We start from the raw sequence: 27495 nt of genomic DNA on the forward strand, positions 1-27495 counted from the left end.
GGGGGTATACCGCACATCATTTGCTACCTGCGGTTTACCCCCGGTATTTCGCGATTACATTACAGTGAATGGAGTGAAATACCGGGGGCATTCCGCAGGTACCTGCGGAAAAGAAGTGACATGAACATTTTCTCAAGAAATTTTCTCAAGAAAATCTTCACAAAGAATTTTCTTGAGAAAAAAACGCAGTGTGCGCACAGCTAATGTCTGTAGAAATGTCTGTAGAAAGATTTCAAAGATTTCTCAAGAAATTTCCACAGCAAAACCGTGGGTATATCCGCGGGTAAAACGGCCTAGTGCGCACATAGCCTAATCGCTAGCAAGATCACAAGCGACTGTACCCACCCCCATCAATTGTGCGACACGGGCATATCGCTGCAGATGTCGCACAACTTCGCTCACCCCGTCACATGGACTTACCTGCCCTGCGACGTCGCTCTGGCCAGCAAACCGCCTCCTTCCTAAAGGGGCGGGTCGTGCAGCGTCACAGCGACGTCACACTGCAGGCGTCCAATAGAAGCGGAGGGGCGGAGATGAGCGGGACGTAAACATCCCGCCCACCTCCTTCCTTCCGCATAGCCGATGGAGGCAGGTAAGGAGATGTTCCTCGCTCCTGCGGTGTCACACACAGCGATGTGTGCTGCCGCAGGAACGAGGAACAACATCTTTAGCATCCTGAAAACGATTTTTTGTTTCAGGACGACCTCTCCACGGCAAATGATTTTGCCCTTTTTTGCTATTGTTTAAGATCGCTCTTAAGTGTTACACGCTGTGATCTCGTTAATGACGCCGGATGTGCGTCACAAACAACGTGACCCCGACGATAATTCATTAACGATATCGTAGCGTGTAAAGCCCGCTATAGACTTGTATGGGTAATTTTGTATGAGCTACAAAAAAACATGGAGTGAGCAGCTCCACATACAATGATGGGGTATGTGTGCTATCCTTCAAAATCACAAATAGCATTAATACATGAAAAATGAATGGAGCACCACTCAAAATCAGCTAAGACGGCGATTGGTAAGTATATTGATGGATGCATTAATCACTAATACTACATTAGTTGTAGATTTACGCATATTTTGGAATAAAACATTTTATATGAATGCTTCTTGAACGATGACACGTCCTTCAACACTCCCTTAAAGAGGCACTCCCATGAAATTTTTTATTCCCAAACCTGTGTATATACTGTATATCTGATGTACTATACGTGCATCAAAATACTTACCAATTACCATCTAAGCCCATTACCAGTGCTGCTCCTGTTCCCTCTTCTTATTCACGTGGCTACAAAGAGTAAACTAAATAATTTTCTGATTTTTTTTTTTACTCCCTAAAATATGTAACCACAAGAAATAAAATGAAAGTAGAACATAGAAATACCGATCACACAGTCAAAGAAAAATGAAAATTACCATGATATAACGAACCATAAAACCAATAATACTGCCATACAGTAACCATATGGTGATCATATATCACCAGTTCTAAGCCAGGTTGCCAACCATCCAGAAATTCCAGGACAGTCCGTAAAAATAGAGCACATTTTTTCCCTGTTCGTAAGAAAAATGATAAAGTGTCCATGATTTTTTTGATGCTGAAGAAACTTATACAAATTATTTTGAACATAATTATCATCACTTTATAGTTTACAGTAAGTGCAACTGATGTCTTCATATCAGAATTATGGGCTGTAGACATGAATCGCTTACAACCATGACTTATTATAGTTTTCTAATGTGTCTACAAAAAAATATTCTGTCTGTAGATTTTTTGATAAACTCTCCAGGAAAAATAAAGTTGGCAACCCAGGTTGTAAGCAGGTACTCTGCAGACAATTATCATACTGTGGACTATACAAGGGAACATAATACTGATCAGACAAATGGGCAGAGAACATAACAATGACGATATGTCATGAAACTCAGATTAATGGGGGCCAACAACTGGCTCTTCTGCAGATCAGAAGTTCTTAGCTCTCACTGAGGCCGGATGGATACAGTGAATTGAGTTAAATAGCCACTATGTAGTGGCTGTTATCAAATAATGAAGCTCAACTCACATTCACTTTAATAGCATCTGAGATGCAGAACATGACTACGGCCACTACACATGTACTACACAGTGCACTGTGTACATTCGACTGCATTAGGCGCTGAAGGTAGCTGATCTGTGGAGGTGCCAGGTGTTGGACAGACACAGATGTAATATTGATTACCTATTCTAAAGATATTGGGTATGCAGTGACTTAATAAAGTATTCATACCCTTGAACTTTTCCACACTTTTTCATGCTACACCCACAAGCTTAATGGGAATCTGTCACCAGATTTGTCCCTTATAAGCTGCGACCACCATCAGTAGGCTCTTACATATAGCAATCTAGGATGCTATATTCAAGATCCTAGGCCATTCTGTACAATGTAAAAAAGACCATTATTATTCTCTACGAAGAGGCGGTCCGGTCCGATTGGTGTTGCTGCTCATGGATTCATTGCGATCCTGCACAGGTGCACTTTGAGGGAAAATAAAAGTACTGTAATGCACAGGCGCAAGAAAAAGTCAAAGACCACCCACACACGCACACCACAATACTTTGATCTGCCCTCAGGGGGGCAAAGCAAAGTGCGCCTGCATAGAACCACAATGCCGGCCTGTGTAGAGGACGCATCATCCACACGGGGCTGAGAAGAAGGAGAATGGTGAACACCGCAGACAGGAGGCGCTGGACCCGCAAGCAGTGACACTTATTGGACCAGACCACCCTCTAGGTTAGAATAATAAAGGTGTTTTTTACATTATACAGATCGACCTGGGCTCTTATATACAGTACTCTAGAATGTTGTATATCGCAACTTATTGGTAGTGGCCGCAGCTTATAAGGGACAAGTCTGGTGACAGCTTCCCTATAGCTGCAGTTACTGTTGCAAATCTTTTGCAATACATATATGTCTCTATCAGATTTCCACAACCAGAGGCTGAAATGTTTGACCATTCTTCTTTGCGATATAGGTCTAGCTCAGTGAGATTGGATGGAGAGCATCTGTGAACAGCAATTTTTAAGTCTCGTTACAGATTCTCCAAGGCGTTTACGTCTGGACTTTGACTAGGCCATTCACACACATGAATATGCCTACCATGGGATGGTTTAGATCAGAGCATACTCATGTGTGTGAATGGCCTAGTCACAGTCTAGACCTAAATCCCATTGAGAATCTGTGGTAAGACTTGAAAATTGCCGTTCAGAGACAGATGCTCTCCATCTAATGTCAATGAGTTAGAGCTATTTTGCTAAGGCCTCCTTCACAGGTCCGTGAAAATCACGCACGTTTTTCACAGACGTGTCAAAGGTGCGTATTGCCCTCCGTGTGCCATGTTTATGGCACACGTGTGTTCTCCATGTGTTATCCATGATAACACACGGAGAACAGGAACTTTCTGCTCACCTGTCCCTGGCGTTGCTGTCCGTGGTGCTGATCTTCGGTCTCCGGTCCTGCCAACTTCCCGCTGCTGCTTCAGACCCACAGTGGAGTGAATATGCAATGAGCATAATGAGCGGGGGTCGGAAGCAAGTGCCAGCAGCGGCAGAGACAGCAGTGCTGGAGAAGGTGAGTACAGAAATTCTTTTTATTTCACAGGCACGTGTGTTTTCTCCGGTGCGTGTCACACGGATCACATGTGTGCGGTCCGTATGAAACTCGTAATGCCGGAGAAAAACTGATATGTCTATGTGTGGAGCACACGGGCACACGTATACTCCACACGGACACACGGTCCATGGCAAAACATGCACGTGAGCGCAGACCCATTGATTTTAATGGGTCTACGTGTGCTCGTGTCTCCGGCACGTGAGGAAATGGACCAAACACGTACCGGAGACACAGACGTGTGAAGGAGGCCTAAGAAGAATTGACAAAAATTGACAGTAAAGGCTCAGTCACATTGTTGATTACTTACTCCATCCAATGTTTTCTCCAACAAGAGGGATCCTGCAAATGGAATAGCCTGTCCCCAAAACGTTAAGCCCACATCAATGCTACTAAGCCTCACCCCCATAGCACCTAATTACAAGATGGTATTCTCTATTGAAATGCTTTTATAAAAAACTCGCTATTCACCCCTATGCGACACACTGGGTCTCTGTGCAGCTGTTCTCTGGAGGTTCCTTACAGCAACAGAGCAAACTGAAGAGTCTCCTATGTGACTTAAGACAGGCCATACACAGTATGAGAAAAGCCTGGAGTATAAAGCAGCCTTAGCTTTGCCCCACAGAATGTACCACCAGCGTCACACACCCACAGCAGTAGCTTGTGCCGGCGTCACTTTCGACATGGTTATGTGTAAATTCTAGATGATACGATGAACGAGCGCAAAAGCGTCGTTATCGTATCATCGCTGCAGGCTCCGACTTTTCCATAATTTCGCTGCCACGACAGGTATGATGCTGTTCCTCGTTCCTGCGGCAGCACACATCGCTGTGTGTTACGCCGCAGGAGCGAGGAACTTCACCTTACCTGCCGCCGCCGGCTCTACGGAAGGAAGAAGGTGGGCGGGATGTTTACATCCTGCTCATCTCCGCCCCTCCGCTTTGATTGGCCGCCTGCCGTCTGACGTCGCTCTGACGTTGTATGACCCGCCCCCTTAGGAAGGAGGCGGTTCGCCGGCCAGAGCGACGGTCGCAGGGAAGGTGAGTGCATGTGAAGCTGGCGTAGCGATAATTTTCACTACGCCAGCTATCACAAGATATCGTACCTGCGACGGGGGCAGAGTCTATTGCGTGCAACATCGCAGCATCGGCTTGCGATGTCGCAACGTGCAAAGCCCGCCTAAGGGAACACCAGATACATAAATGTTTTATTGTGCTCAAAGCATTTTAAAAAAATGTTGGTGGTACTTTGGACTTTCCTTGCATAAAACAGGATTTTGCAACACTGTAGTAGATAGTTTTTATGGGAGACCTGTCATTCAGGTACCCTAGCAGCCATGCATCTTGTTACCTGGCTGACCCTGAATAGGCCTAGAACAGTAAAAATTAGATCTATTTTTTTAGTAATTTGATGTCCCTTGGATGAGAAATCAACTTTAAAAGGAACATGTCCCCAGATTTGTCCCCTATAAACTACGGCCGCCACCACCGAGCTCTTATATACAGTATTCTGTATATAAGAGCCCAGGCTGTTGTGTAGAACATAAAAATCAGTTTTATAATACTCACCTACGGGGCGGTACGGTCCGATGGGTGTCGCTGCTCTCCAGTGCCTCCTCTCTGCGGCAATCGACATCCTCCTTCTTTTGAGGCACATGTACATGACGTGTGCTACATAATTCACACTAGCCAGCATTGAGGTCCTGCGCAGGTGCACTTTGAGCTGTCCTGCTCAGGGCAGATCAAAGTATTGTAGTGCGCATACGCGGGCAGTCTTTAACCTTTCCTCGCACCTGCACATAACAGTACTTTGATCTGTACTCAGCAGGGCAGATCAAAGTGCACCTGTGCAGGACCGCAATGTTGGCCTGTGTGGATGACATAGATGCGTCATCCACACTGGGCTGGAAAGAAGGAGGATGGCGTTCGTTGGAGAGAGGCGGCACCGGACCAGAGAACAGCAACACTGAATAGACCACACCACCATGCAGGTATTCTAAAAGTGTTTTTTACACTATACAGAGCAGCCTGGACACTAATATACAGTATTCTGGAATTATGACATATTTAGTCATACAACCAGTTTCTGTAGAAAAATCTTAACAGTTTCTCTTTAATAAAGTTGTTATTCAACAAAAAGCCACTCGGCATCATGAAGAACGAGATCAAGGCAAAAAAGACTCGCAGGACTTTAGAATAAAAAGCATGCTAAGCAAGGAAAAAGCACAGGGACTCAAACAGTATAGAAAACTTTCTTCGATGTCAGTGGTTTTGGGAAGACATTATGTAGTAAGCAGACATTAGTAGGTCAAAAGTATTTTCCTGATTTAAGAAAAAAATTGTATAGAATATTCTCATCATAATACCACTATATATTCTAGCATCTTCATACATATAAGGATAAAGAGGAGATCCAGCTGAAGATGAATTAAAAAAATTCCAGCTTTATGGAAGTGTGTTAAAATATGAACCATGATTAAGGCTATGTGCGCACGTTGCGTATTTGCATACAGTTATGCTGCGATCTGCATCGCAGCGTAACTGCATGCGTCCTGTGTCCCCAGCATAATCTACGAAGATTATGCAGGAGACGTGCGCACGTGCCGTATTAGAGCGCAGCGCTTCGGCTGCTGCCCGAAGCGCGCGTTCTAAGAAGTGACATTTCACTTCTTTCCTGCGCTCTGCTTGCAGCTCCCGCTCTGTCTATGGGAGGGGCTGCACTCAGAGCGCATGGAATCGGCTTTTTTTTTTTCACTACGGACTCTTTCTGCAGCGATTTGAAGCACACGTGTGCTGTTCAAATCGCTGCAGAAATTTCTGCAGGGACAGAACGCTATGTGCACACATAGCCTAAGGGTGCTATATGCACCAGAAATGCATAGATACTACATACTGACCTCTGCATTTTTTCTGATTTTATCACAATTTTAAAGGACTTCAATAAATTTTGGAATTTTTTACTCCATCTTCAGCTGGATTTCCTCTATAGCCTTAACCATTTGATGTTCATGGCAGGACGTCTTGCTGCATTGGTGAGCTGGCTTTTCCATTTTTTGATTCTTATTTCATATATTCTCTTTCTTTTCCTCCAGGTATCATAGCGGTGGTGATCTTCACCATTCTTTGCACCTTGGTGTTTTTAATACGCTACATGTTCCGCCACAAGGGCACCTACCACACAAATGAAGCCAAGGGAGCCGAATCTGCTGACAACGCTGATGCAGCCATAATAAACAATGACCCCAACTTTACGGAGACCATTGATGAAAGCAAAAAGGAATGGCTTATCTAAGAGTATTCAACGGGATCACAGTTGGTTCTACTGTGTGGCTAGGGACTGCGTCTCACCAGTTCTTGGCTTTGGATTTCTCCGTGCAAGATCAGCACAACCTGAAGTTCCTGAAGGCCCACTCAATACACTGACAAAAATACAAATCATAAACTTTGATAAAGGCATTTGAAAGTAATTTTTAGTTACATCTACAGTTGGGTATTACTCTTCTGTATTTCCCTGTCTAAGGAAAAAAACAACAACAAAATTTCAGCTTTTAGAGTTTCAGCATTGGTTTGGGTTCGTCAGTAATATCTGTATTTTTTGTGTGTGTTTAGAGGCAATCTAATAACTAAGCAATGTTAAAGGGCCGGTTTTCTAAAATTTTATAAGCCCTAAGATTATTAAAAGAAGTCAACGTATATATCTATATACAACTGGTTATATGTAAACCTATGCAAGGGCTTATATATAATCCCGCACACACATGTTATTGTTCTAAAACTCATCTACTTACTTTTTCCTCCATATGATAAAATACTTTTCATTGCATGCATAGGCACTGCAGTAACTCAGAATGGTTCAGGGTGGAGCATCACCATGCCAATAAAGAATGTATTTGCCATTTTTTTTTAGAGATTGTTGCTATATTATAACAAGCCCAGGGATAGATAACTTGTGACATTGGCCCACTGACCGATCCATGACTTAGAGGTCAGTGACCGCTATACAGCCACAAGTTGCCTAACTCTGAAATAAGGGGATATCATGGTGTAACAAAAAATGTGAATGGTATACATTGCAAAAGAAAAATATACTAAAATATATTGCACCTTTTTCTGAAACTATTGCCTGTGATTTATTTTTGTCTCTTGTACACCTAACATTACACACTACATACATTCTACTGAACTATTCTAAGATGTAGTCATTCTATAATGAAATGTTAGAACTTTCTTATATAATTTGTGTTGTCCCTTATTACTTTTATCTAGATCTTTCCAGTCACTGAATTAATGAAAGATAGTTAACACATACACCGAGTGAAATAAGTATTGAATTGTCACCAATTTTTTAGGTAAATGTATTTCTAAATGTTCTATTGACATGAATTTCACAGATATTGATAACCCATGCAATCTACACAAAAAATTTATGGACATCTATGATTTGATTTATGTATAATAATGAGAAATGGCATAGGGAAAGAGTATCGGACACCTGAAGAAAGAGAGGTGCAAAAAGCCATGGAAAGTCATGACACCAGCTGAAATCTATCAGTGGATAGAAAGCAGTGCTTCTACTTAGTGAAAAGTAATATCAGCTGGTTTAACTGGTGCCCTATAAAAAGGTGTTTGATTACCAAGGTGCCACACAAGAACCATCTCATGATGGGTAAAACCAGTGAGCTGTCTCAAGACCTTTGCAATCTTATTGTTGCAAAACATACTGATGACATTGGTTACACAAGATGATCTGAATCTTTACAGAATGTGGATTATGCAGCAAGATAGTGACCAAAAGCACACATCTCTACAAAAATGATTATACAAGAAAAAAGTAAAAGTTTTGGAATAACCAAGTCAAAGTATTGAGCTTAATCCCATAAAAATATTGTGGAAGAATCTGAGGAGACCAATTCGAAGGAGAAAAAACAGCAACATAACAAACTTAACCCCACATATAGCCCCTATGTACATGAATAGGGTAGAAATCCAGCAATCTGGTCCAAATTAGGTTAAAAATTAATTCTTTCTTTATTTCATGTTCAAGTTAAAAAAAATTTCCATCATGAATTCATAGGAATACAGGTGAGAGGATGCGTTTCGAACAGAGTTAGTTCTTAGTCTGTCTCTAGTAAATGGACACTGACAGAGTGATTAAAAAGACATGAAACCGGACATGGAATCGGAAAAGACTGCACAGGTTCAAGGTGATTAATTGGAGTAGTTCACTCCCATGGGAAATAAGTGGTCATATCAATACACATACAACATATCTTTCTTTAAATTCATACCCAGAGGAGTTCTAGTGTCCATTGTAAAAATCCACTTGATTTCCTTGCGACAAAGAATATCTTTAAGATTACCGCCTCTTTTTGGTAGACACACTTTCTCAATTGCATTAACCTGCAGTGAATCCATATTCCCCGCATGCACATTGAGAAAGTGCTGCGATGCTCCAGATAATCCTCTAGTGGTTGCGTTATTTGCATCATATATATGTTCAGACAGCTTCTTTCTCAATGTGCGTGTCGTGCTGCCTATATACTGCAGATTCAAAGCAAGAAGGCCTGCGGAGACACCATCACATGTTTCTCAACGCTGGCAGGAAACTAGCCAGGTCTTTCACCGGGAAGGAACAACCACGGGAAGGGCAATCTCCAGTCAAGGAGACCACCTATGCCAAACATGGTATCCATCCACAGACAGCCGTTTCGGGGTATTTGCCCCTCATCAGTGTGGAGTAGGAATCTGGCTAGTGGGAGCATTGCCTAGTAAAAGACTATGTGAGCAAGGATGGTTGACCTTAGGGAGATCAACATCCACCACTGCGGAGACACCATCACGTGTTTCTCAACGCAGTGATTCTAGAGCAATGCCCCCTGGGAAATATTCAAAGCAAGAAGGCCTGCGGAGACACCATCACATGTTTCTCAACGCTGGCAGGAAACTAGCCAGGTCTTTCACCGGGAAGGAACAACCACGGGAAGGGCAATCTCCAGTCAAGGAGACCACCTATGCCAAACATGGTATCCATCCACAGACAGCCGTTTCGGGGTATTTGCCCCTCATCAGTGTGGAGTAGGAATCTGGCTAGTGGGAGCATTGCCTAGTAAAAGACTATTGCTTTGAATATTTCCCAGGGGGCATTGCTCTAGAATCACTGCGTTGAGAAACACGTGATGGTGTCTCCGCAGTGGTGGATGTTGATCTCCCTAAGGTCAACCATCCTTGCTCACATAGTCTTTTACTAGGCAATGCTCCCACTAGCCAGATTCCTACTCCACACTGATGAGGGGCAAATACCCCGAAACGGCTGTCTGTGGATGGATACCATGTTTGGCATAGGTGGTCTCCTTGACTGGAGATTGCCCTTCCCGTGGTTGTTCCTTCCCGGTGAAAGACCTGGCTAGTTTCCTGCCAGCGTTGAGAAACATGTGATGGTGTCTCCGCAGGCCTTCTTGCTTTGAATATTTCCCAGGGGGCATTGCTCTAGAATCACTGCATTGAGAAACACGTGATGGTGTCTCCGCAGTGGTGGATGTTGATCTCCCTAAGGTCAACCATCCTTGCTCACATATATACTGCAGATGACATTTAACGCATGAAATCAAATAAATAACATTCCATTAGAATATGATGTAAAATTATTGCTACTAACCATGTATTTACAAAGCCCACAGGTTTTATGGCCACATTTATAAGATCCCACTGTTGACAGCCAATTGCCCGCAGTACATCCATCTGTTTTTTTCGCAGGTTTTTTATTTTTATTTTGGGACATTTTATTTTTATGGTCACTTGGTGAAATTAAAGCCCCCAGTGTTGTGTTTCTCTTTGATGCAAATTTAACCCCTGCATCATTTTAAGTTGACATACGGATGCGTCTATCAGTTATTATGCCCCAGGAGACACAAAAACCCTGTCAGACAAAATGCTAGCTGCATGGCAAGCCAGCACCTGCAAGACGTGGAAAGAAAGCTCATGCCACGTGTCCAGCTTGAATACCCAGTAGTTGTACGGCACGGAGGAATCAAGGCTAGGTACTAGTGATGAGCGAGTACGCTTGTCACTACTCGGTACTCGCACGAGTATCACTGTACTCGGGCTACTCGGCGGGTACCGAGTAATCTCGCGATACTCGTGCTGTATTCGTGGTCTTCATCCCTGCATGTTGGCGCTCTTTTGAGAGTCAGCCCTCATGCAGGGATTGGCTGGCAGACCACTGCAATACCACAGCCCTGTTAGTTGTGGAATTGCAGTGATTGGCCGGCCCGCACAGCGTGACCGAGCCTTTATACCAGCGGGCGCGCTGTGCTCTGCACACAGCCATCCAGACAGTCAGTGCAGGGAGAGTGTTGCTGCTTCAGGGAAAGGTTTGCGGCCCTTTATAGTTAGTTCCGGAGCAGGGCTGCAAACAGTGTGACCAGAAGTCCTTCTCAGGACTATTGAAATAAATAAATAATTTAAAAAAATGGCGTGCAGTCCCCCCAATTTTAATACCAGCCAGATAAAGCCATACGGCTGAAGGCTGGTATTCTCAGGATGGGGAGCTCCACGTTATGGGGAGCCCCCCAGCCTAACAATATCAGTCAGCAGCCGCCCAGAATTGCCGCATACATTAGATCCGACAGTTCTGGGACTGAACCCGGCTCTTCCCGATTTGCCCTGGTGCGTTGGCAAATCGGGGTAATAAGGAGTTAATGGCAGCCCATAGCTGCCACTAAATCCTAGATTAATCATGTCAGTCGTCTCCCCGAGATACCTTCCATGATTAATCTGTAAGTTACAGTAAATAAACACACACACCTGAAAAAATCATTTATTAGAAATAAAAAACACTAACAATCCCAGACAGTCCCAGAACTGTCGCATCTAATGTATGCGGCAATTCTGGGCGGCTGCTGACTGATACTGTTAGGCTGGGGGGCTCCCCATAACGTGGAGCTCCCCATCCTGAGAATACCAGCCTTCAGCCGTATGGCTTTATCTGGCTGGTATTAAAATTGGGGGGACCGCACACCGTTTTTTTAAATTATTTAATTATTTATTTCACTGCACAGTATAGACACGCCCACCAGCTGCTGTGATTGGGTGCAGTGAGACACCTGTCACTCAGCATGGAGGCGTGTCTCACTGCAACCAATCATAGGCGCCTGTGGGCGGGGAAAGCAGGGAATACGAGATTGTTTAATGAGCGGCTGGCTTTTTCAAAATAGTAAAAGCCGCCGCAGCAGTGTGAATGCCGTGCAGCGCCGCGCCGGGGATCGGGGAACGGTGAGTATGAGAGAGGAGGGGAAAATGACCAACAGACTGTGAGAGAGGGACAGAGATAGTGACCGACCGACAGAGAGAGAATAGAGAGCGAGAGGGAGAGACCGACTGACAGAGAATAGTGATTGACAGACATTGTGAGACATCACTCGTTTCCAGTGTTTTAGGAAACATGCGAGAAATGTATTTAGAAAATCCCATGTCACTAGGATGGTGTGAGTGCCGTCCCGTGACATCCGATTTTTTACACGCTCCCATAGACTTGCATTGGAGAGACTCACTGTAGAAACTCGCAAAAAAGCAGCATGCTGCAATTTTTTTCTCAGTCCGATTTGGACTGAGAAAAAAATCGCAAATGAGAGCATAATCATTCACTAACATGTGTCCGATTCCAATGCTAGTTTTTCTCGCATTGCTCTACTGCAAGAAACTCGCAAGTGAGAAGCAGCCCAAAAAGTAACATACCCCAGCTCTATCTCACTATTGGGTATGTACCCTTAACATTTCCGCCATGAAAATTCATTTTGGTGTCATTTTGGAAGGTTTTCTGGTGAGTCCGTAAAAATGGCGTAAAACACGGACAAAATTGTTCACAGCTGTGACTTTGGAGTGATAAATGCTTCAAGGGGTCTTCCCCATGCTGTTGCCATGTCATTTGAGCACTCTTCTGAGACTTTTGTGACATTTTTAGGGTTTCTACATGCTGCCGGGGGGTCATTTCATAAAAATACTCGGGTCTCCCATAGGATAACATTGGGCTTGGTGCTCGGGCCGAGTACACGAGTATCTTGGGATGCTCGGCCCGAGCCTCGAGCACCGGAGCTTTTTGGTACTCGCTCATCACTACTAGGTACTCTTTCACCATCTTCCAAAACTTTTCCCTACTTGTCAGAGTACCCAGGGCCTGGATGGAAAGGTCTCCTATTAGCATGGGTTGAGAAGGGTGAAAAATCAGTAATCAATGTTGCCTAAAATGAGTATAACAAGAGGGTCACGGGAAAGGCAGCAGGACATAAAGTTAGCCATGTGTGCCAGATTCCCAAAAGGCAAGACTTTCCTGTCCCCAACAGAAAGACTACTCTCCATGTCCTCCTCCTGTTCCTCCTCCTCAGGTCATCCACACTAAACAGACAAAATTAAGCTGTGTTTGAAACATAGGAAATCATCTCCTGCTCATCCTCCATATCCTCCTCAGCCTCTGCTACCTCATTATCATTCAATACATACTGAGAAGATGAGAAAAGGCTGGGTTGAGTAGTATCATGCTATGTACTTCCCCTTTAATTGTGAGCAGCAAGCGTTTGAAGCAGAATGGTTACACTGATTATGGCGTCATTGCTGTGCACCATCTTGGTTGATTTCTCAAAGTTTTGTATTACCTCACAGATGACAGATGACAGACATCCATGCCCACTCATCCATTTTTATGTTCAGAGGCTGACTAGAATACTGACGTGCATGTTGTAACTGGTATTCTACTACTGCCCTTTGCTGCTCACAATGTCTTGCCAACAAGTGTAATGTGGAGACCCAGTGCACACCAGTCGGTGAGCTGGCACTTGCAAGTACTGCTGCTGACACGCCCACCGTGTCCTGGGGTGACGCGTTACTGGGCCACGGTTATTCTGCTGCTGGGACGCTGCGGTGACTAGGCCCATTTCCGTGACCCCGGCGGTGTTGTTTAATAAATATAAAGGGGATGATGATTGATTTTTGACGCCACTTGTGGTATACGGCAAGTTTGGTGCAGCTGCAGGATAGGGACCTCTGGGGCAGATGGTGATGCAGCTGAGATGGTATAGTTCTCCACAGGTAGAGCTGGGCCCCAGGGCAGATGGGGGTGGTAGTAGTAGTCTATGATGGCGGGGGTTGCAGGGCTGGAGGCGCAGGTGAATAACAGAGCAACATGGGGGTGCAGTCTCAATGTTTTTACTCACTGTAGTAGGTTCCAAGGTTACACAACATTCCAGTGACTACCTTTGGAGTGCCGGGAGTCACCATGATGAGCTACTGCTGATCCTGGGTAGTTTGGAGGTCGAGTCCGGTGCACCCTTCCTGGCCATCTTCCTGCGCCTGCTTCTCCCTCCTATGTTGAGCCTTTGCTCACTGAACCCTGTGTCAGGGCCCGTGAACCCTGTGGGGGCGGTCCTTGAGGGCAGGGCCACATTCAGGGCATTACTACTGTGACTCGTGTACCGGGCCCGGTGAAGAGAGGGGGACCGGCCAGGCCCAGGGTAAATACTTATCTTTATTAAGCCCCAGACAGGACGGGTCCCTTCTCTTCACCAGGCCCCAGTGACAGCAGCAGCAGAGGGGCCCCTAGGTGTCGCTTCACTACCAGAAATGACTAATTTGCATGTGAAGGGGCGGAGCATCCAAATTAGCCATGTGCAGGACCATTGGAGCAGAGAAGGGCGCCAGCCCGTCATCGCTGGGCCGGGCAGCAGGGTGGTGAGGTCATCACTCTAAGACCTCATTACACTCCTGCAACAGCGACTGAGGTGGCGAGGACGCGGCAGCCAGCAGAGACAGGTAAGCGCTGTAAGCTGAAGATGATTGGGGGGGTAAGGTGATGTGATGGGGTGGCCCATCCGCCCGCCCGCTCGCTGATCCCAGCGCGGGGGGGCACGCTGATCTCTGCCTGGGGCCTCCCGCTGATCCTAGCCCCTGTCTTGCTTCAGCTAGAACAGAGGTGGGGAACCTCCGGCCCGTGGTCTCATGCCTCTCTGCTGTGAGCCTCTTGCCTCTCTGCTGTGAGCCTCCTGCCTTTCTGCTGTGAGCCTCCTGCCTCACTGCTGTGAGCCTCCTGCCTCTCTGCTGTGAGCCTCCTGCCTCTCTGCTGTTAGCCTCCTGCCTCTCTGATGTGAGCCTCCTGCCTCTCTGCTGTGAGCCTCCTGCCCCCTGCTGTGAGACTCCTGCCTCTCTGCTGTGAGCCTCCTGCCTTTCTGCTGTGAGCCTCCTGCCTCTCTGCTGTTAGCCTCGTGCCTCTCTGCTGTGAGCCTCCTGCTTCACTGCTGTGGGCCTCCTGCTTCACTGCTGTGAGCCTCCTGCCTCTCTGCTGTGAGCCTCCTGCCTCCCCGCGGTGAGCCTCCTGCATTTCTACTGTGAGCCTCCTGCCTCTCTGCTGTGAGCCTCCTGCCTCTATGCTGTGAGCCTCCTGCTGCTATGCTGTGAGCCTCCTGCCTCTCTGATGTGAGCCTCCTGCCTCTCTGCTGTTAGCCTCGTGCCTCTCTGCTGAGCCTCCTGCCTCCCTGCTGTGAGCCTCCGACCTCTTTGCTGTGATCTGCTTCCCTGCTGTGAGCCTCCTGCCTTTCTGCTGTCTGCTGTGAGCCTGCTGCCTCCCATGGTGCTTTGAGCCTCCTGCCTCACATGGTGCTGTGAGCCTCCTGCCTCCCATGGTGCTGTGACCCTCCTGCCTCCCGTGGTGCTGTGAGCCTCCTACCTCCCGCGATGCTGTGAGTCTCCTGCCTCCTGCCTCCCGTGGTGCTGTGAGCCTCCTAACTCCCATGATGCTGTGAGCCGTCTGCCTCCCGGTGCTGTGTGCCACACCACCCAGTGCTATCTGTGCTCCCTCAGTCCTGTTCATGTCCTCCAGTCCTCTTTGTGCCCCACTAGAGTTGTCCGTGCCACCTCCAGTGCTGTCCGTGCCCTGCAGTACTGTCTGAGCCCCAGCCCCTCCTGTGATGTATATATGACCCCAGTCCCTCCTGCTGTGATGTGTATATGTCCCCAGCCCCTCCTGTGATGTATATACATGTACCCAGCCCCTCCTGTGAGGTATATACATGTCCACAGCCCCTCCTGCTGTGATGTGTGTATATGTCCCCAGCCCCTCCTGCTGTGATGTGTGTATATGTCCCCAGCCCCTCTTGCTGTGATGTGTGTATATGTCCCAAACCCCTCTTGCTGTGATGTGTGTATATGTCCCCAGCCCCTCTTGCTGTGATGTGTGTATATGTCTCCAGCCCCTCCTGCTGTGATGTGTGTATATGTCCCCAGCCCCTCTTGCTGTGATGTGTGTATATGTCTCCAGCCCCTCCTGCTGTGATGTGTGTATATGTCCCCAGCCCCTCTTGCTGTGATGTGTGTATATGTTCTCAGCCCCTCCTGTGATGTGTGTATATGTCCCCAGCCCCTCCTGATGTGTGTGTGTGTATATATATATATATATATATATATATATATATATATATATATATATATATTTACAGTGCCTACAAGTAGTATTCAAACCCCTGCAGATTTAGCAGGTTTACACATTCGGAATTAACTTGACATTGTGACATTTGGACTGTAGATCAGCCTGGAAGTGTGAAATGCACTGCAGCAAAAAAGAATGTTATTTCTTTTTTTATTTTTTTTTTAAAATTGTGAAAAGTTTATTCAGAGGGCCATTTATTATTCAACCCCTCACACCACAAGAATTCAGGAGCATTCCAAGGCCATCAGAGACAAGATCGTGGAGGGTCACAAGGCTGGCAAGGGGTACAAAACCCTTTCCAAGGAGTTGGGCCTACCTGTCTCCACTGTTGGGAGCATCATCCGGAAGTGGAAGGCTTATGGAACTACTGTTAGCCTTCCACGGCCTGGACAGCCTTTGAAAGTTTCCACCCGTGCCGAGGCCAGGCTTGTCCAAAGAGTCAAGGCTAACCCAAGGACAACAAGGAAGGAGCTCCAGGAAGATCTCATGGCAGTGGGGACATTGGTTTCAGTCAATACCATAAGTAACGTACTCCACCGCAATGGTCTCCGTTACAGACGAGCCCGTAAGGTACCTTTACTTTCAAAGCGTCATGTCAAGGCTCGTCTACAGTTTGCTCATGATCACTTGGAGGACTCTGAGACAGACTGGTTCAAGGTTCTCTGGTCTGATGAGACCAAGATCGAGATCTTTGGTGCCAACCACACACGTGATGTTTGGAGACTGGATGGCACTGCATACGACCCCAAGAATACCATCCCTACAGTCAAGCATGGTGGTGGCAGCATCATGCTGTGGGGCTGTTTCTCAGCCAAGGGGCCTGGCCATCTGGTCCGCATCCATGGGAAGATGGATAGCACGGCCTACCTGGAGATTTTGGCCAAGAACCTCCGCTCCTCCATCAAGGATCTTAAGATGGGTCGTCATTTCATCTTCCAACAAGACAACGACCCAAAGCACACAGCCAAGAAAACCAAGGCCTGGTTCAAGAGGGATAAAATCAAGGTGTTGCAGTGGTCTAGTCAGTCTCCTGACCTTAACCCAATTGAAAACTTGTGGAAGGAGCTCAAGATTAAAGTCCACATGAGACACCCAAAGAACCTAGATAACTTGGAGAAGATCTGCATGGAGGAGTGGGCCAAGATAACTCCAGAGACCTGTGCCGGCCTGATCAGGTCTTATAAAAGACGATTATTAGCTGTAATTGCAAACAAAGGTTATTCCACAAAATATTAAACCTAGGGGTTGAATAATAATTGACCCACACTTTTATGTTGAAAATTTATTAAAATTTAACTGAGCAACATAACTTGTTGGTTTGTAAGATTTATGCATCTGTTAATAAATCCTGCTCTTGTTTGAAGTTTGCCGGCTCTAACTTATTTGCATCTTATCAAACCTGCTAAATCTGCAGGGGGCTGAATACTACTTGTAGGCACTGTATATATACAGCTAGGTCCAGAAATATTTGGACAGTGACACAAGTTTTGTTATTTTAGCTGTTTACAAAAACATGTTCAGAAATACAATTATATATAAAATATGGGCTGAAAGTGCACACTCCCAGCTGCAATATGAGAGTTTTCACATCCAAATCGGAGAAAGGGTTTAGGAATCATAGCTCTGTAATGCATAGCCTCCTCTTTTTCAAGGGACCAAAAGTAATTGGACAAGGGACTCTAAGGGCTGCAATTAACTCTGAAGGCGTCTCCCTCGTTAACCTGTAATCAATGAAGTAGTTAAAAGGTCTGGGGTTGATTACAGGTGTGTGGTTTTGCATTTGGAAGCTGTTGCTGTGACCAGACAACATGTGGTCTAAGGAACTCTCAATTGAGGTGAAGCTAAACATCCTGAGGCTGAATAAAAAGAAAAAATCCATCAGAGAGATAGCAGACATGCTTGGAGTAGCAAAATCAACAGTCGGGTACATTCTGAGAAAAAAGGAATTGACTGGTGAGCTTGGGAACTCAAAAAGGCCTGGGCGTCCACGGATGACAACAGTGGTGGATGATCGCCGCATACTTTCTTTGGTGAAGAAGAACCCGTTCACAACATCAACTGAAGTCCAGAACACTCTCAGTGAAGTAGGTGTATCTGTCTCTAAGTCAACAGTAAAGAGAAGACTCCATGAAAGTAAATACAAAGGGTTCACATCTAGATGCAAACCATTCATCAATTCCAAAAATAGACAGACCAGAGTTAAATTTGCTGAAAAACACCTCATGAAGCCAGCTCAGTTCTGGAAAAGTATTCTATGGACAGATGAGAGAAAGATCAACCTGTACCAGAATGATGGGAAGAAAAAAGTTTGGAGAAGAAAGGGAATGGCACATGATCCAAGGCACACCACATCCTCTGTAAAACATGGTGGAGGCAACGTGATGGCATGGGCATGCATGGCTTTCAATGGCACTGGGTCACTTGTGTTTATTGATGACATAACAGCAGACAAGAGCAGCCGGATGAATTCTGAAGTGTACCGGGATATACTTTCAGCCCAGATTCACCCAAATGCTGCAAAGTTGATCGGACGGCGCTTCATAGTACAGATGGACAATGACCCCAAGCATACAGCCAAAGCTACCCAGGAGTTCATGAGTGCAAAAAAGTGGAACATTCTGCAATGGCCAAGTCAATCACCAGATCTTAACCCAATTGAGCATGCATTTCACTTGCTCAAATCCAGACTTAAGACGGAAAGACCCACAAACAAGCAAGACCTGAAGGCTGCGGCTGTAAAGGCCTGGCAAAGCATTAAGAAGGAGGAAACCCAGCGTTTGGTGATGTCCATGGGTTCCAGACTTAAGGCAGTGATTGCCTCCAAAGGATTCGCAACAAAATATTGAAAATAAAAATATTTTGTTTGGGTTTGGTTTATTTGTCCAATTACTTTTGACCTCCTAAAATGTCGAGTGTTTGTAAAGAAATGTGTAGAATTCCTACAATTTCTATCAGATATTTTTGTTCAAACCTTCAAATTAAACGTTACAATCTGCACTTGAATTCTGTTGTAGAGGTTTCATTTCAAATACAATGTGGTGGCATGCAGAGCCCAACTCGCGAAAATTGTGTCACTGTCCAAATATTTCTGGACCTAACTGTATATGCGCCCAGTCCCTCCTGTGATGTATGTGCCTTCAGCGTCTCCTACATGATGTGTATGATTTACCAATCTGTTGACTGCACTCCAGACCGAGACAAACCTGGAAAAGCAGTTTTGAGAAGCCACATGATCAATATCACCGAACATCACAGCTGCACCAAAGAGAAGCAGCTCTAGCCACCACAGTAAGGGTTAATTAATTGACCAAATATATTAGGGTAGTTTCAAGCTGACAATTTTTTGCGGCCCGGAAGGTTGGTAGAAATTTCTAAATGACCCCTGGCAGAAAAAAGGTTCCCCACCCCTAAGCTAGATGCACGAGAGGGTGCTGAAATGCATAATGGCTCATTGCTTACAGAAGACGCCGTATGACGTGGGAGCTGTGGAGGATGAGTAAAATGTTGGGGGGTTTTTTGCAGCAGACAAATATGACAGGAGGCCCCCAAGATGGGATATACAGTGCCTACAAGTAGTATTCAACCCCCTGCAGATTTAGCAGGTTTACACATTCGGAATTGACTTGGCATTGTGACATTTGGACTGTAGATCAGCCTGGAAGTGTGAAATGCACTGCAGCAAAAAAGAATGTTATTTCTTATTTTTTTTTTTAAATTGTGAAAAGTTTATTCAGAGGGTCATTTATTATTCAACCCCTCAAACCACCAGAATTCTGTTTGGTTCCCCTAAAGTATTAAGAAGTATTTCAGGCACAAAGAACAATGAGCTTCACATGTTTGGATTAATTATCTCTTTTTCCAGCATTTTCTGACTAATTAAGACCCTCCCCAAACTTGTGAACAGCACTCATACTTGGTCAACATGGGAAAGACAAAGGAGCATTCCAAGGCCATCAGAGACAAGATCGTGGAGGGTCACAAGGTTGGAAAGGGGTACAAAACCCTTTCCAAGGAGTTGGGCCTACCTGTCTCCACTGTTGGGAGCATCATCCGGAAGTGGAAGGCTTATGGAACTACTGTTAGCCTTCCACGGCCTGGACAGCCTTTGAAGGTTTCCACCCGTGCCGAGGCCAGGCTTGTCCAAAGAGTCAAGGCTAACCCAAGGACAACAAGGAAGGAGCTCCAGGAAGATCTCATGGCAGTGGGGACATTGGTTTCAGTCAATACCATAAGTAACGTACTCCACCGCAATGGTCTCCGTTCCAGACGAGCCCGTAAGGTACCTTTACTTTCAAAGCGTTATGTCAAGGCTCGTCTACAGTTTGCTCATGATCACTTGGAGGACTCTGAGACAGACTGGTTCAAGGTTCTCTGGTCTGATGAGACCAAGATCGAGATCTTTGGTGCCAACCACACACGTGATGTTTGGAGACTGGATGGCACTGCATACGACCCCAAGAATACCATCCCTACAGTCAAGCATGGTGGTGGCAGCTGTGGGGCTGTTTCTCAGCCAAGGGGCCTGGCCATCTGGTCCGCATCCATGGGAAGATGGATAGCACGGCCTACCTGGAGATTTTGGCCAAGAACCTCCGCTCCTCCATCAAGGATCTTAAGATGGGTCGTCATTTCATCTTCCAACAAGACAACGACCCAAAGCACACAGCCAAGAAAACCAAGGCCTGGTTCAAGAGGGATAAAATCAAGGTGTTGCAGTGGTCTAGTCAGTCTCCTGACCTTAACCCAATTGAAAACTTGTGGAAGGAGCTCAAGATTAAAGTCCACATGAGACACCCAAAGAACCTAGATAACTTGGAGAAGATCTGCATGGAGGAGTGGGCCAAGATAACTCCAGAGACCTGTGCCGGCCTGATCAGGTCTTATAAAAGACGATTATTAGCTGTAATTGCAAACAAGGGTTATTCCACAAAATATTAAACCTAGGGGTTGAATAATAATTGACCCACACTTTTATGTTGAAAATGTATTAAAATTTAACTGAGCAACACAACTTGTTGGTTTGTAAGATTTATGCATCTGTTAATAAATCCTGCTCTTGTTTGAAGTTTGCAGGCTCTAACTTATTTGCATCTTATCAAACCTGCTAAATCTGCAGGGGGTTGAATACTACTTGTAGGCACTGTATATACCGGGAGGAGGTCATATTCACCAGGAAGGGCCAGAAACCAGGCTGGGAACATATATACCCACATGTGCCCATGAGTGTTGCAAGTAGCAGTGTGAGTAAGGGGAAAAGGGGTATTATACAAAGGGCCAGTGTGTGCGGGGATATTATACATAGAGGCAGTGTGGGAGAGATATTACAACTTCAAGGGTGCTAACAATTTTGGCCATGATTGTATATCTATTATATACACACATGTTTTTCCAAGAGTGGCAGTGAGACTGTAGCAGGTTTGAGGGAGCTGGGGTGGAGCCTGGGTGGAGTCCCAAGGGAACCCGAAAATGTTGCCTGTATGGGGCCCTGAAATTCCTAGTGGCGACCCTACTTGAGGGTCACCTTCCAGTAAATTTGTGTGCGGTGGTGGCTTCGGTGTGTGTAGTCACCTCAGCCGCTGGTTTTACTAGCGGAGTACGTAGGTTCTGTTCCTCTAGCCTAGGGACCAGTCCCTGTGTTGCAGCCAAGTCCTTCCACCCATGGATTATATGTGGAACAAGGCCACAGGAGGATGTTGCATTTCCCGTGGTCTCTAGGACCCCTTCTGTCTGTGCCCGGGCTGAGCGGTACCTGCTCCAGACCACAGGTCTTCGTTCCTCCACTGCTCCTCTCCTTCTTCCGACTACTGACTAAGGGTGCTTTCACATCAGCATTTTTTAAAATGCGGCATGGATTTTTTGCCACAAAGCCGAATCCTTTACAAATGCGTTGTCATTTCAATGCATTTGCAATGGAATCGCGGCAATATGGGGTCACATGCGGTTGCGTGTGGCACACACTGGATCCGGTGTTTTGCGGTATTTTACCGTGTTTCAAAAACGCTACTTGTTGCGCTTTTGACCTCAGTCAAAATACTGCATCTCAACGTATCCTTCATATTGCGGCGGTACCTGCAATGTAGTTCAATGAGCGCCGGATCCTGCTGTACCAAAATTCACTGCTTTTGATATGCAGGAGCCAGTTTTCTGTACTGAGCATGCCCAGAAGGCAGTTCCTCCCCCGTGTTTTCTGATACAGCAGAGCTAGATCGGTGACAGAAGACAGAAGACCAGAATCGTGGAGGGGTGAGAGGGAGTAATAAACATGGAGTCCCTAAGTGTGTTGTGTATTTATTTCTAACAAAGTATTTTTTTTCTCTGTGTAATGTCTTTTTTTTAACCCTTTATTGTAGATTCTTAATGGCCAAGTCAAACTTGCCCTGACATTAAGAATCTTGGGCTTTATATCAGCTGGTAAAACAAAGCTGATATTAACCCCTTATTACCCAGCGGCCGCTGGAAGAGTTGGATACAGCGCCAGAAGATGGCGCTTCTATGAATGCACCATTTTCTGGGGCGGCTACGGATTACAATTCTCAGCGGGGGGACCACAAACCTTGGGCCACCCTGCGCTGCGGATTCCAATCCCCAGCTGCCTAGTTGTACCTGGCTGGACACAAAAATTGGGCGAAGCCCACATTGTTTTTTTTTTATTATTTCATGAAATTCATGAAATAATTAAAAAAAAGGGCTTCCCTATATTTTTGGTTCCTAAACGGGTACAAATAGGCAGCTAGGGGTTGGGGGCAGCCCATACCTGCCTCCTGTACCTGGCTAGCATACAAAAATATGGAGAAGCTCACATAATTTAAAAAAAAAAAAAAAGGGCTACCCTGGATTTCCATTGCCAGTGAAGGTAACACCAAGGAGTGTGGGTTAGCAGGTTAGCAGCCAGTAGATGCTTGGGTTACCCTTAGCAAAAGAAATTGCAGCAGAAGACCACTTTTTTTTTTACCCCTAACCCTGGGGTTAGGATTGTGTTTGGGGTTTTTGTTTTGTTTTTTTTTTTTTATTATTTTTTAAATAATTTAAAAAACAAATCAACATGGGTTTCGCCCATCGAGCATCCGAGCATTTTGCTGCTCACTCATCTCTACTCCTGACCACACAGCCACCAGAACAAGTAATCAGATCAGCTGACTCCAGTGTCAGCCGATTACTTGTTCTGTGTCCCGCTGCATCCATCGCAGTGTGTGCGGGCTGTGAGGTCAGCTGAGTTCGGCCGGCACTGGAGTCGGCTGATCTGAACTCAGCTGACCTCACAACCCGCACACTCTGCAATGGATGCAGCGGGACACAGAACAAGTAATCGGCCGAAACTGGAGTCAGCTGATCTGAATACTTGTTCTACTGACTGAGTTCAGCTAAGTTCAGATCAGCTGACTCCAGTGCCGGCCGAACTCAGCTGACCTCACAGCCCGCACACACTGCAATGGATGCAGGGGACACAGAACAATAATCAGTCGACACTGGAGTGCTCAGTTGATCTGAACTCAGCTGAACTCCTGACCACAGAGCCCACACAGGGTCAAAAGTGATCGGCAGCAGGCAGTGACTGCTGTTAACCTGCATCCATTGCAGCGTGTGCAGGCTGTAAGATCAGGAGTTTAGCTGACTCCAGCGCCGTCCGATAAATTCTGTATCCCTCTGCAGAAGTCTCCGGTAAAATAACAATTGCGGTTGCATGTGCTGCAAATTCAATCCACAGGATCCGGTCATATGCGTTTTGTGTTTTTTTGGCGACCGGCAAAAAAACGCTGATGTGAAAGCAGCCTAACTGAACTTCACACTGTGTTCCCACTTCTATTATTGTGTTCCACACCTAAGACTCTACCCCCCAGCCTGGCTTCGAGTATAATCACACCCTTGCCATGTCGATGAGGTGTTTCTGAGCCTGGGTGTTGTGCTATTGTGTTGACCTCCTCTTTACCCAGGATGGAATACCACACCTCTGGCTGAGGTGCAGTACCTCTGTAGTGAATGAAGCCTCAGGGGCGCCACACTGCAGTACTGCTAGACCGACAGCAGACAATCAGCATACCTTTACATGTAGCTCAGGTAACTCTGGGTAGGTTTTCTGAAACTGCTTGAGCTTGTAGGTCAGGTAATGTACTTGCGCAAGCTTTCCATGCTTCAGAGTCAGCACCAGGTCACAGCCATTATCACACCACCGTGCCTGGTTGTAGATTCAGCAGCAAGAGACACAGATCTATATGGTCTGTTAGAGCAGAGCTTTCCACAAATCTGCGATGTTGTGCTGTTTGTTGCCTAAAGAAAGTAGTTTCAGCAGTCTTTTCCTGCTTCACCGAGGCAGGGCTGCAGTCCTTCCAGCTTGTCACTGATATGGGTGACAATTCAGAGATTGAGGATGAGGAAGACGAGGAGGTGCAGTAACTAGTGTAGGAGATGGGGGAAACCCTGTTGCAACTGGGACCTGCAATCCTATGTGTCGGTAGCATGTAACTAATTCCTGGGTCCAACTCAGTCTGGCCCTCCACAAGGTTCACCCAGTGTGCCGTCAGGGAAATGTAGCATCATTGGTAACAAGCACTTGTCTGTGTGACTGTGGTTAAGTGTACCTTCCCTGTAATTGCATACTTGGAGAATTTAGTGGCGGCTGGGGTCCGTGTACTGAGGGATGGCCACTGCCATGAGGTTACGGAAAGTCTGAGTTTCCACCAGCCTGAACAGCAACATTTCCAGGGAAAATAGTCTGGAAATTTAGCCTTTTTAGTGTTTGGGCCTGTGGTGGTGGCTGTGTATTTCTGTCTGCATTTCAAGGCCTAGGGAGCTGTATAGTGCACTGGGACAAGGAAGTGGACATAGTTGTTGATGGTGGTTGTGAATGTAAAACGACAGGTGTAGGGCAGGAGGCATCCACACCCGCATCCTGGACAAGGGATTGGCAAGGACACAGAATAAAGGGAGAGGCAGTGGTGTCACCCGCAGATGCTCAATGTGGACCCAAGCATTCAGCCCGCATAGTCAGGTGATTTGATGACATGTGCCTGAGCATGCTGGAGGTGGTCAGAATGGTAGTGGTCAGGTCTCTGCTGATTTTGGTATTGCACAATGGCACAAGTTGCATATTACCTTTTTTATCATGCACATTTTTTAAAAAAAAATTGCCAAAATGGGAAACACCTAACCCTTGGCCTGGGAACTTGCTGTGTGTGTGTGTGCTGTAGGGGACAGTATAATACATACTTCCTCCGACCACGCCACTGCCTCTTCCTGCCTGTTGCAGTGCTGCAGATCCCTCACTCTCTGCATGCTACCTTCCCAGGTTGGGTCAGTGACTTCATCATCCACCAACTCATCATTCACTTCGGTTCTCTGGTCCCCCCTCCTGATTTGTTGGCAACTGTGTTCCATCATCATCCACCTCTTGAGACAGTAATTGCTGTTCAACACTATCGTCTTCTTCTGACCGTGGCTGCTCAACTATTTGGGCATCATTGCACAAAATCGTCTCACGTACCTCTTGAAATGTGTAGGATAAGAAGCGAGACTGAATACATGAAAATGTAAAGAGCTCGTCGGAGTGTCCCAGTGTAGGATGACTTGTCTCCTAGGACTTACCATGGTTGGAGGAAGGAAGATCAGGGTGAGGATTATGTGGTCCAGACTGTGCAGTGTGGAAGACAGAGTGGTGCTTGGAAAAAGACCTCAAGTATTATCTGTCATCCAACCCACCACCTGATCTCACTGTTCTTGTTTCAACATTGATGTCCCACGCCTCCTTGCAAAGTGGGACAGGAAGCTAGGTCTAGATGATGAGTGTGTTTTTTGAGGCTCCAGCACAGTGTTTCTCAACTCCAGTCCTCAAGACCCACCAACAGATCATGTTTTCAGGTTTTCCTCAATCAGGTTTTCAGGATTTCCTTAATCTTGCACAAGTGATGGAATTATTCCCTTTCTAATATCGAGGAAAACCTGAAAACATGATCTGTTGGTGGGTCTTGAGGACTGGAGTTGAGAAACACTGCTCCAGCAGCAGGCACAGTTTTCCCTAGCCCATAACTATGGTATCTGCGTGCACCACCATCATTGGGACATCCACTTCCACGTCCCTTACTGCACACTTTGCAAATTTTAAATCAGGTTTGCATTTAAGAATGGCAATAATAGGGACTAGGACAGATGTAAGCCTGAAAAGTACTTTTGGTTTTACATTCCAGGAGCAAGGACTGTAAAGCAATAAGGCTATGTGCGCACGTGTGCGTATTTCATGCAGTTATGCTGCGATCTGCACCGCAGCGTAACTGCATGCGTCTTGCGTCCCCAGCATAATCTATGAAGATTATGCAGGAGACGTGCGCACGTGGCGCATTAGAGCTGCTGCCCGAAGCGCGCATTCTAAGAAGTGACATATCACTTATTCCGTGCGCTCTGCATGCAGTCCCTGCTCTGTCTATGGGAGGGGCTGCACTCGGAGTGCATGAAATCGGCTTTTCATTACGCAGTGTTTTTGCAGCGATTTGAAGCGCACGTGTGCTGCTCAAATCGCTGCTGAAACTTCTGCAGGGACAGAACGCTACGTGCGCACATAGCCTAACACTTGCCTAGATGCCGCTAATGCTAAACTAGCCCTTCTCCAGCAACTCTCCCTAAGTGCAGCTAAGAGCAGCATTATTAGAGAATACAATTTTTAAAGTTGCACCAAGAACTTTAAGGCAATAATCCCTACCTAGATGCCTCTAATCTAATACATTATCCCTTCGCCAACAGCTAGCCCTACACTTAATGCAGCTAAATCAGAATTATTGCAGAATAGAATAGATTTATTTTTTTTTTTGTTGCAGCAGCAAGGATTGTAAGGAAATAATTTTGCCTAGAAGTCTCTAATACATTATCCCTTCTCCAGCAGCTAGTCTTATCCTAAATGCAGCTAAGAACACTATTATTAGAGAATAGAATAGATTTTTTGTTGAAGCAGCAAGGACTGTAAAGCAATAATCCATGCCTAGATGACTCAAATACACTATCCCTTCTCCAGTAGTTCTTCCTACACTAAATGCAGCTGAGTGGTATTATTAGAGAATAGAATGGATTAGACTAAAAGGAGTTTTGATTTTACGTTTCAGCAGCAAGAACTGTAAAGCAATAATCCCTACCTAGATGTCTGTAAAACACTATCCCTTCACCAGCAGCTAGCCTTACACTAAACTCAGCTAAGAGTGGTATTATAAGACAATAGAATAGATATTTTAAGTTTCAGAAGCAAGGACTGTAAAGCAATAATCCCTGCATAGATGTCTCTAACACATTACCTCTTCCTCAGCATCTAGCCCTACACTAAATACAGCAATAAAAACAAAAAAGTGAGCTGGAGTATGAGATGATACACATGGAGCTTGTGAGCTCATGTTCACACT

At 45.8% G+C, this 27495-nt stretch overlaps 1 protein-coding gene across 1 annotated transcript in view; it reads left to right on the forward strand.

Annotated features, from left to right (window-relative positions):
- Positions 1 to 7767, forward strand: part of CNTNAP2 (contactin associated protein 2) — a 2823191-nt gene extending 2815424 nt beyond the window's left edge. Inside the window, exon 24 of the mRNA XM_075315157.1 lies at positions 6744 to 7767. Within this exon, the coding sequence (XP_075171272.1) occupies positions 6744 to 6943 (200 nt within the window). The 3' untranslated portion in view covers positions 6944 to 7767. The remainder of the gene's footprint in view (positions 1 to 6743) is intronic.
- The last annotated feature ends 19728 nt before the right edge of the window (positions 7768 to 27495 follow it).

The sequence above is a fragment of the Anomaloglossus baeobatrachus genome, chromosome 6 (assembly GCF_048569485.1).
Source record: "Anomaloglossus baeobatrachus isolate aAnoBae1 chromosome 6, aAnoBae1.hap1, whole genome shotgun sequence".
In the NCBI taxonomy this organism is placed as follows: Eukaryota; Metazoa; Chordata; class Amphibia; order Anura; family Aromobatidae; genus Anomaloglossus; species Anomaloglossus baeobatrachus.